The sequence below is a fragment of the Rhipicephalus sanguineus genome, chromosome 3 (genome assembly GCF_013339695.2).
Source record: "Rhipicephalus sanguineus isolate Rsan-2018 chromosome 3, BIME_Rsan_1.4, whole genome shotgun sequence".
In the NCBI taxonomy this organism is placed as follows: Eukaryota; Metazoa; Arthropoda; class Arachnida; order Ixodida; family Ixodidae; genus Rhipicephalus; species Rhipicephalus sanguineus.
Genome location: NC_051178.1, coordinates 129631321 through 129642886, shown reverse-complemented (window position 1 = coordinate 129642886; position 11566 = coordinate 129631321). Strand labels below are relative to the sequence as shown.

At 42.6% G+C, this 11566-nt stretch overlaps 1 protein-coding gene across 1 annotated transcript in view; it reads left to right on the top strand.

Annotated features, from left to right (window-relative positions):
* The first annotated feature begins 951 nt into the window (after nt 1-951).
* The window catches only part of LOC119385841 (putative glucosylceramidase 4), a 32376-nt gene continuing 21761 nt past the window's right edge, over nt 952-11566 (top strand). Inside the window, exons 1-2 of the mRNA XM_049414131.1 lie at nt 952-984; nt 2192-2441. Of these exons, the coding sequence (XP_049270088.1) occupies nt 952-984; nt 2192-2441 (283 nt within the window). The remainder of the gene's footprint in view (nt 985-2191; nt 2442-11566) is intronic.

Here is an 11566-nt window from a genome sequence, read left to right as displayed (position 1 = left end):
ACTGCACTATGCAAGGCTATGCTATGCTGAACTCTCTCCCCTCCTCACCCTCACACCACTCCTCACCCTGACTTCCCTTTCCCAGCCCCTTTCTATACCATACTATAGATGGCTATGCTGTGCTATACCCTCTCCTCTTCTCCTTTCTCTATTCCTTACCCTAAGACCACTCCACCTTACCCTCACTTCCATTTACCACCCACTAGTTATACTGCACTATGCAAGGCTATGCTATGCTGAACTCTCTCCCCTCCTCACCCTCACACCACTCCTCACCCTGACTTCCCTTTCCCAGCCTCTTTCCACAATACAATATTGTGAGAAACGCATCGGAATCCCTAGCCTAAGGCTAGGTGAGATTCATTCAAAAGTAATCATGAAAAAAGGCATGTAACTTATCAAAAAAGGCATACAAGCACAAATATTTTTACTAACGTTATAACACTTGGAAAACTAATTATACCATTATCTATTTACAAAGCTTAGCGACTGATCATACATATGGGCAGAACAAAAAGAGGAAAAAAGAACAAAAATATGTATGATAGCGTATAAGAGCATATCAAACAGCAAAGCAAATAAATGAACATACTGAAATAATCTACTGGTATTAGGACACTTTGAAAACTAATTATGACATATTATGTATCTGGAGAGCATAACAATAACACATAAGGTCAAAAAGTAAAGAAAATATATTGATGTTCATACATACACATACGCACATATACCTATATAACTGTAAGGGAATGTTTACATAAGTAAATGTAATAGTATGCAAGATGATTATACATGGTAGTGAATTCAATATGGCTGTTTCTAGCATTGATACGTTGGGTGTACGATAGTTTTACCCTGTCTGCTCTTCGCCGAAAAGTACAACAGTACTACATTCGCAACGAGGCGCCAACGGCAGACAAGATCCTCAGCGAGGTAATCGGCGACACCGACATGGGGCTACCGAAGCAGCTGAGTGTCAGAACGGTACGCAGCTTCTGAATGACATTGTATTTGCATTTCGGAAGCGAAAACGTAACTGCACTGTTGGAAAGGGACGACATCATCGTGTGGCGGCGGAAATATCTGCGGACCATTCGAGAAATGCGAAAGGAGAAACGGTACGCACAGTTACTCCTTCGATTTGTTGGACAGAGATGTAAATGTCAACGATGTCAATTAAAACACAAATGCCGCATGTAAAAATTCAGAGTTCAGAGAGTAGAAAGAGGAAATAACGATGGAAGTTCTCGTACCGATAAATATTTAATTTTTAATTCATCCGTCCTCATACATGTTGCCGTTCATCTTGATTTCTATTTTTTTATGGCTTGCTTCTGCATCTGTGGCTCTTATTTGTATTTTGCCTGTTATTCTGGTTAAGCAAGCGAAAGTACAAGTACGTATCGACGTGTTCTAATGAAGTATGGATAGCTCTGAATGAAGGTATCTTGTTATTCATGTGAGTAGGTACCTTCTGCGAACATGTTTTTTTATTTTTGTATTTTCCAGTACCACCCAAAAACTGCAAATATCTGCCTGCCCGGTAGAATGATATTAGATGCACATCATAAATTTCTTCTGTCTTAATTGACCCCTCTCGTTAAAAACGGAAACCTGGCACATTTTTCCCTTGCTTTCGCAGGGCTATATACTATCTTGACGAGACTTCGGTGAATGCTGGGCACACCAAGGAAAAGGTGTGGGAGGACGCCACTGTGTCGTCACGTGAGGACGCCTTCCGCAAGGGTCTCACAACTGGGCTTCGCGCACCGAGCGGCAAAGGTGGTCGGCTCATTGTCCTCCATGCTAGAAGCGAAAACGGCTTCGTGGATGGGGCATCTCTCGTTTTCCGGGCGAAAAAGAGTGTTACCAGTGACTACCACAGTGAAATGGATGGCCCACGCTTTGAGAGATGGTTCAAAGAACAACTTTTACCAAACATTGAGCCACGGAGCGTAATTGTCATGGACAGTGCTTCATACCACAGTGTTCAGCTCGAAAAGGTTGACTCAAAAAAAAAAAAAAAACATCCCGTGGTCTAATGACCAGTCGAAGCCCGAGGTCATTCAGCTGGTTAACCAAAACAAGCACCGTTTTTCTGGATACCGGATTGATGCCCTTGGTTGCTGGTCATGACATTGTTTGGCTTCCTCTTTACCATTGTGAATTCAACTCTATTGTAATGGTATAGAGCCAGGTCAAGGGGTATATTGCAGCCAACAACAGGTCGTTCACTCTTGCTGGAGTCGGAGAACTTCTGGACGAAGCCATTGCCCTTGTGACTGCGGAAAACTGGGCGCGCGACTGCGCTCATGTGGTGCGTCTTAAAGAGGAGGCCTGGGAGCAGGATGGTGCAATCGAAAGCACGCTCGACAGCATCATAATTACTCTGGGATCTGACTCGAGCAGCTGCAGTGACAGTAGTGTCAGTGAACTGAGTGGTATAAAGGAACTCTGATGAACCCGGTGTGCGCTGGCTCATGTGATGCTGATTGTTTGTGAGATGCTATGTATTCCTTTTTGATTCTCAACAGTTTGGAAGTATGCTGTGTCATTCTAAAAAACAGAGCGTGCAAACAAGGACACAGGAAGGAAGTCAAGGCACCACAAACGCCGACTAACATGTGACGATGTGCACTATCCGCTTACGTGATTCTGGTTGCATGCAGCATCAAGTAATCATTTAGTATGTTTGTTGTCAGCCTGTGAATTGGTCTTGATTGTCAGTAGTGGGTGGCACTTGTACTTCGCACATAAAACGGCAGCTGAGGAGAGCAAGCAGTGCTGAGTGGTGCATGACATATCTTGTTTCACCCGAAAGAAATGGTAGCAAAATGTTGATTACAACCCAAGAGACTGTAAACAGCCTTTCCAAATAGCTGTTACGGGTGGATGAACTGACAAGACTGGAAGAATTATAGCTAAAGAGCTGCAAGATGGAAGTGACTTCCAGAAATGCATTGTCTCATCACTTGTAACCGTTTCCACTCATCTGGGAAGAAAATACCACCATCAGTTACACTACGTACGTGGATAATAATTAGTACCCACTTGCTCATGTTTTGTTTGTCTCTTCGACTGCGCATGTTAATTGCTTAAGTAAATGGGCACGTTGAGCACAAATGATTTTCGAAGTGCGTTTTTACAGGGCCAAATGACGAGCTCTTAAGGGAATACGCGCAGTAATGTGCGCGTCTTCATGAAGTTTTTACTGTACATTGTAGTCAGGTACTTCATGTAAGTGCTCACGGAGTCATAAAGGTTTCGTTGAAAATACACGGCTGTCTGGCTTTGATAGATCAAGGTGGCTTGAAAGAAGGAGACACAGTATTAAAGGTTTATTCCTGTGACTGGTGTGCGTGTGTGCGTGCATTACTACGTGAGCGACTTTTAGATTTTAGGCAGCTGATTATGCCGGAAATATATAACAACACACCTTGTTTTAGCTGTTGCAATTTTTCACGTGGCACAATTTATTCCTCCTGACAAATACTGGCTGTGTCCAGATTTAAAACTATCTGCAACAGGCCGTGGTAGCCCTGTGTGTTCAAGGGGTTTCCTTGCTGGTTCAGGAATAGTGTGTGTGAATACCTGCCACAGCCACGAAAATCTAACTTGTAATGTGGAGGGAAGAGGGGTGGTGTAATCACCAGGCTGAGTATGGCTCAGAATGTTGGCGTTGGACAAAGTTAGCGAATGAAATGTGCTTTACGATGCCAGGAACCAATTGTTGCTGGCGAAATGGTAGGTGGCCATTAAATTGTGTAGATGTTCAGAAAGCATGACTTTTTACAGACGTGCAAGGGTTTACACGCCTTCCTGTTTTAAGTAAGTAACCTAACAAGTGCAACATACGATTGTTATTCTGAGGTGTACATAACCGGCGCCATGCAGTATCGTGAGAAAATGATCGCATGCCCGTACGGTTTCAATGGAGGAGACGGAAACGGGCAGTGGTTGGGATTCAGCACAGGATTCGTGGGTTCTGCAGCGGCGCGAGGTCGCCGCTATACGTTTTCTGAGCGGCGGAGCGTGTGGGCAGTGGGTCACCGATGCCTTTTGATGCCGGCGTAACTCAACGCTATCCAAATTGAATTTCACTTCGCGCCGCAGGATGTGCGAGCTGCTCTTTGATATACCGCGCCCGCGCTATGTAAGCACGCTACACGCGTCAGTTTTCAGCTGTAGATGAGTTTACATATCAGTGCATGCCCTAAAAACTGCAGCGCTGAAAATATTCACGTCATTTCTGGACGACACAGAATGGCACAGACACATTAAGCGTAGGGAACGAAACGGCAATATGCCTGCACGCTCGGCACTCGTGGTTCAACGCAATCAACCAAGGAGCACATGCGAAGAAATGAACTGCAGGAAATACGCATCTGTCACGCCGAAACTGAAACCGAAACAAGTTCATCGGGGACTACTTTGGCGAAGTAACACAGAGCAGTCAACTCCGCCCCCGTAGCTTTCCCTTCATTGCCACAGAAAGTTGTCCCCGAGTTTTTTTTTTATAGGTATGTGCGGTATGTCTGGCCCCAGGTAACCACACAGTAGTTTAAGTGGCTATGAAATACGCAAAAGTAAATTATTGGTACGGTCGACATGTGAAATATGTCTCGGCATTTGTACAGAAGAAAACAAGCTCTACTGAGATTTTTTCAGACTTCATCGATATGAGTTTTCCAGTTAAAATTTTCATAAAGGGAGAACGCCTCGGTATTTTATCGAATGTACTCGTTCTAGCACTGAATTGTTTAGTGCAAGTGTGCATGAGTGTTCCTCGAGTGTTTTGCGCGGTGAAGTAAATATAATGCACTTGCTTTTCAGTGTACTTAAAGTTAGTTTATTCGAAGAGAACCACGTGTGGATATCAACAAGCTCTGAGTTCGCACACACAAAGGTATGGTCCAAGGAATCTAGAGCGCATATGAAAGCTGTATCGTCAGCATACATAAATGTTGAAAAGTTTTTACCACGCAAGGTAGGTCGTTGATGTACAGTGAGAAAAATATTGGTCCAAAAACTGAACCTCGGGGTATACCTATTGTTGTTTCAAGAATCTCAGATTGGGTACCAGCTAGCTGTACTGTTTGTTTACGATTTTCTAGATAATTTTTAAAGAACTCTAGGCACATTCCGCGAAAGCCATAGCATTCTCGTTTATTTAATAATATGCTGTGGCTGACAGTATCGAAGGCTTTCTTTATATCAAGAAATATACCTAGAACTGTTCCATTGTTATTTAAGTAGGAATTGACAAGCTCATAAATTGACAAAACAGCTGTGTCGGTTGACCTACTCTTTCTTAACCCATGCTGACAGAGTGTAAGAATACTTTAATGTTCTAGGAAACATTTGATTCGTTTGACTATTAGTTTTTCAAACACATTATTTATGGTACTTAAAATGGAGATGGGACGGTAGTTTTCTGGGATATTTTTATCACCAGCCTTGTGAACTGGGATAAACTTTGATAACTTGAGAACGTCGGGGTACTTAGTGGTATAAAATGATAATTTAAAGATTTTTTTCTCAAAATACACAAAGGATATCGAAGCATTCTTTTAGCGCTAAAGAAGGTATATTGTCGCAACCGGCTGAAGATTTGACTGGCATACCACTAACTCGAGCTACAATTTCACTAGCTGTTATATCGATAAACTTAAATGTATTAGGATTACGAGGAGGGTACTTAATGTATTCTTCGTTGACATCCGTAGCCGCTAGCCGAGAACCTACTGCGCAAAAGTAGGTTTTATACATGGCTATATGCTATGCTTTACCCTATCCCACTCCTCCTTTCCATTCAACTCACCCTCACATCGCTCCTCCTTACCCTCAATTCCTGTCTCTACACTCCTCGCTTGGTTTCATTATGCTTTTCTCTTTCTCTCCTCTCTCTTCGATATTGCCTTGATACTGCTATTGCCTCGATGTGATGATTATAGTTTTGAGCGGTCACCGGTCACGGTCAGATCTCAAGCTTAACCAGCTTCCCTGTTTAAAAAGAAAACTAAGAACACCGGGTTGCTGCTTGTTTCAGGTGAAGCAGGATGCGTGAAGTGTAAACGCTGTCGGATATTAATCTTGCGATGCGCTATTAATATATTTCATACACCATACTGTGGCATTAATGCAAGCTCTATTTATTTCCCTAAGACTACATTCGTTGTATCGCACCCTTTGCAGGCACCTAATGACCAGGATGAAGCATTAGGGGAAAAGCGACATGAAGTATATTTCCCCTTTCAGCTAACTTTAATTTCTCTGTCATGCTGACGACGTCAAGCAAATTCGAACCATCCAATTGATCGTTCTGAACAGTTCACCGCCAACATGACGTCAGCTTCCGCGCTTAGTACGACTTTTTTCACAAAGAGGCCCTAGCTAGCCGCCATGAAGCCTTCAAAAACAAAGAGGACATAGCCGCCGAGACAGCACCGCGCGCGATTTATCCTTGTTTGTGTTCTTTCTTTCTGACGTAGCACATTACTATTGTTGCGGCTCCCTATCTGCACCGCCGAAAATATGTACAAGTGCATGCGGCGCTTTTGATCTTATCGGTTCACTCGTACGACTACCTGGCGCGTCAGACAGGCAAGTGTCCCTGTAATCAGCGGTGCTGCCGCCGCTTATAGGCATATAGGTAGGCAGGAGATGGATCTGTTGACATTCGATTCTTGATTCGGAAGCATCGTGCAATGGGAGACGGCGTCTTCGTCGCTGCAGTAACATTTGCGGCTCTTTTAGCAGGTGAGTGTATGTCCTGTTAACAGATGTCGAGAACGACGTCGGAAGTAAGCCCCAGAAAAAACAAAGTCCACTAAGAATCTGCTTTGGGAGGTGTCAAATGGCATAATCGACTGATTGCACCGGCGCGCACTAGGGCGCACAGGCGCTACGATGGTTGGATGAAACGGCACACCAGGGCGCCCCGGTGTGCGCCGGTGCGATTTGTTGAAGACCTTGAAGATGCCGTAAGTGACATGCTAGCCTAGAACTATATTATAGTCAGCAGCCTTCCCTAGAACGTTATCTGGCGGCATCAGCGTGGCGTATTTCATCTTCTTTCTATAGGGTTCGTCAGCGTCTTGAATGTCCCCGTGGAACTCGCATGCCGCGACCACCGAAACGCGAGTTTGGCATCAAATTTCGCAGTCTGGATTTCTCTGATGGCTACAATCTTCCATGTCAGCTTTACAACTTGTCCTAGAGATGACCTTTATTGCACTGCCACGAAATTCAAGGAAGCGCTCATATGAAGTGTTCTCATTTAACATTTCTTTTTGCCCCGCGGGTACAAGGCATTTATATGATTCAGAACTTTCAGATATTTTCAGGTGCTGCAAACGTGGGCGTTTAGCCCAGTGGTTAAGACACTCGCTTTCCGAGTGCGGTGGCCTGGGTTCGAAACCAGACACCACCAAGAATATTTCTTTTGTTTTGTAAGTTATTTCTTTACGGCGATGATCGTGTTAATGCCAGAGGAACGGACAGACTGATAGTTTTATCGTTGGGTCGGCATTTAAAAACTAGCATGGGCGAGTGCCTAAATGTGCGGGCTAAAGTTAAACGCTTCACACTGGGGAAGCTCCGAACGTGAAGAACCGTTAGTTATTACCGTAGGCATATTTTCTGTTTGCGCTTTTACAACCATGGCCTAATCATAACCACTGATCCGTTATATATATATATATATATATATATATATATATATATATATATATATATATATATATATATATATATATATATATATATATATATATATATATATATAGATAGATAGATGCTGAAGTGAAGTGGACGAACGAACGAAAAACGATGCTTTATTGCCAACGTTGCGGCCGGGGACCGGCCTTCGTCAGGGCACACATTCGATATTTCTGTGTGCCCTGACGAAGGCCGGTCCCCGGCCGCAACGTTGGCAATAAAGCATCGTTTTTCGTTCGTTCGTCCACTTCACTTCAGCATCTATAATTCTACCGAATCCAGGAAGACCTTCTACACACACACACACATAATATATATATATATATATATATATATATATATATATATATATATATATATATATATATATATATATATATATATATATATATATATATATATGGTAATTAGAATAAATCAGGACGAGAGAAGAGAGACAGCAATTACAGCGTGCGACAAATCTTTGTAACTCCGCTCGTACTGCACGGATTCTAAACATTTTCGCGGTGGTCGATTCGTCAGGCAATAAGCTCCTTTAGCGAAGTCATTCCATGGCTACCAGGAAAAGGGTTGCAGGGCCCCTTTAAGAACCGCGAGTTCAGGCGCTGATGCATTCACCAGAGAAGAAACTGTGCAGGGCAAATTTAATTTATCTCCTTTACGATTTAAAATAACGCACTGACGCACGCGCACAAAACCGATATATATTCACGTCATAGATGTACCATTAGAACCAGTATAGAAAAGAACGCATGATTTGAATTCCTGAAACTGGCTTTTGTTTGTTTTTAGGCTGAAAATCATAAAGTGTATAAGGCTACGTTTTCCAATGATTAGAGGGACTACCTACCAAGTATTGCAGGATATCTGTAAGTCGGAAGAGAAGTAGCAGTGTTGCCTGAGCCAATTAACAGTGTGCTCCTGCTCACTGTTAGGCCCAATGCCGCAGTAAGGTGTGAGTACGGGCTAGTTGGTATTCCATTTCAAATTGTGATTAGAGCGCAGGGAAACACATGGGACAGAGACCAACCAAGACGAGCGCTGACTTCCAGCTAAAATTTTACTGTGAATAACAAGCAATTTATGAAAAACGACACATGCGATAAGTGACACCCCTCCAGAACACGAAGCCAACATGAGCAAGCACTCTTCACAATAACATTTTAGTTGGAAGACAACGCTCGTTTTCGTTGGTCTCTGTCTCGTGTCTTCCCCTGCGCTGTAATCACAATTTGAAATGCCGCAGCTATATACCACACAACTGAGAAAGCCGAAGCTAGTTCTAAAACAACGCTGTCTCCTTCGTCCATGTGGCAGCTCTCTGCATTTTGACGCATCTGCTGTCTAGAAAACAGAACTAAAGCTGTCTATACGAATGTACTTTTTTTTTCTTAAGGTAAACATCAACTTTTGAGTTCCTGTCGCTGTTTGCAAGCAAAAGCTACCTCTTTTCAATCGGTTGGTTGTACAAAATAAAAAAAAAATAGCAATAAAAGGTAACATATTCTGCTTGGTGAGTAAAAACAGTCCTTCAAAAGTGCCCTTAACAATTTTCTCGAGCATGTGGGGCACACAAGTTCGAGATACATACACAATGTAGGCGCTTATCGCAAATTTCAGCGTCTACAACGCAGCGCTGAAGAGCTTTCGTCGCTTTGATATGTCGCAATTTTGATGGCCACGGACCGAACACTTTGGCAAGGGAGAATGTTTGATCAGAATCAAGTAAACTGAGCTCTCGTCACGGAGCCATCAATGCGGGTTCTGCACGGCACGCTCAAGCGACAGGTGATATGCATCGTCATTGGGGCCATAGGACATGTTATAGATAACACACGCTTTTTCCAAATCAGAAGTGCTTTTTGTAAGAAGTTTCTAGATGCAGACGATGTATTAGAGCGCTGATGCGTCCTGAAATCAGAGAGAGAGAGAGAGAGGTAGCAGAGAGAGAGAGAGAGAGATCTAAAGAAAATTCATGGACGTTAACCAGAGCTGAGCGTTCTAGGGGATCAACTACTCATAATATTGATACTTTTGTGCTCTCCCTAAACCAGCATGACCGACACAGCATTCGCTTCAGTCCTCGTAATTAAGATGTTAATTATGTCCAGTCGTGATGTGGGAATGATGCTGGCTTTGAAGTGCTCATGAGTAACTTTTGCCCACGCATCCGCCATTTATTTCAATTGATTCCACGTGGTCTTTGCGCCCTCTATTGCACTGACGGGTAAGCTAATAAAAACATCTTTAGAACCAGAATCAAAAAAGTATTATACTCATTCAGTCATGTCTATTAAACGTTTGAACGTAATGCACATCATGCACCAATAGAGGGAGAACAAAAGAAATGTTTGTAAGATTATCCTTTTAGTGCTCCCCTGTTTTCAAGCATTGTCGTCGGTTCGGACACGCCGCCGGGCTACGCTCACCGCCAGTATCAGCAGCTCTGCGTGATAGAGGACAAGAATAGAAGATAATCGACACAAAAAAATCCACTGCAATATATAGGAAAGGACCCAGTGTATCCAGTAATAAAATAGAGGGGTCAAAACTTGATAACACGTATCTCCTCTATTGTGTGAGCGTTTTTCATATGATTCCGTGCTAGACACTCTCAACAAGCACTAATGTACCATTCACACCGGCGGAACATAATAAGGAACATTTAATTATATCAATATATTAATACATACAGCAGCAGCACAAATATCTGGAGCTGTGTTTTTTTGTTTACTTTTCTAATACATCATAATAAAATGTGTCACAACAAGTTAGTTGCAAAACTAGAGGCATTAATTGGCGCTGGAAACATTTCAGCTTGGATCGGCGATTTTTTATCCCAGCGTTCGCAATTTGTTTATCTCGATGAAGCGTCATTCGATATTATTCCCATCTCATCTGGTGTACCACAGGGCTCGGTCTTAGGGCCCTTACTCTTTTTAATTTATATTAATGACATCGTCACTAACACCGAATGCAACATAAAACTTTTCGCGGATGACTGCATTATCTATAAGGAAATAATGTGTTCCGAAGACCACCTCACCCTAAACAGACAACTTAAAGTGATAAATACCTGGTGTGAACAATGGCAAATATCTATCAACACTAGCAAATCTGTGTCGATGACGGTGACAAGAAAGAAGAACCCATCAGAATTTACTTACTCACTTAGTGACACTAAACTAGCTAAAGTTCATCAACACAAATACCTCGGACTGACTCTTACGTCCGACCTGAGGTGGAACATACACATTGCCAACATCTCCTCAAAAGCCACCCGTAAGTTGTTCTTTCTTAAGAGGTCCCTGAAGTCTGCTTCCGCCCATATCAAACTCCTCAGCTATACAACCTTTGTGCGGCCAGTACTAGAATACGCTAATACTGTTTGGTTCCCTCACAATATCACTAACATAAATCAACTAGAAAAAGTTCAAAGAAAAGCGATACGGTTTATTCGTAACAAATACAAACGTACTGACTCGCCCACTGAACTTCTGGCATCATCCGGTGTAGACACACTGACAGTTAGGGCAAAACAAGCTCGTTTAAAATTTATGCATAACCTTCTGCACAACCGCTTCAACATAAATTCTTCAAATTACATCAACTTCTCTAGGTCCCGGATATCACGTAATAAACACGATAAAACGTTAGATGAATACTTTTGCAACTCCAACACATTTAAATACTCATTTTTTTCCTACTGCAGTTAGGGAGTGGAACCGCATTGACCCAACAATAGCAAGCATTGAATCACCGTCAACCTTTTGTTACGCGATAGAAAATAAGCCCTAACCATGAAAAAAAAAACGTTTTATGTTTATGCAATGTCTTCTTTTGTTGT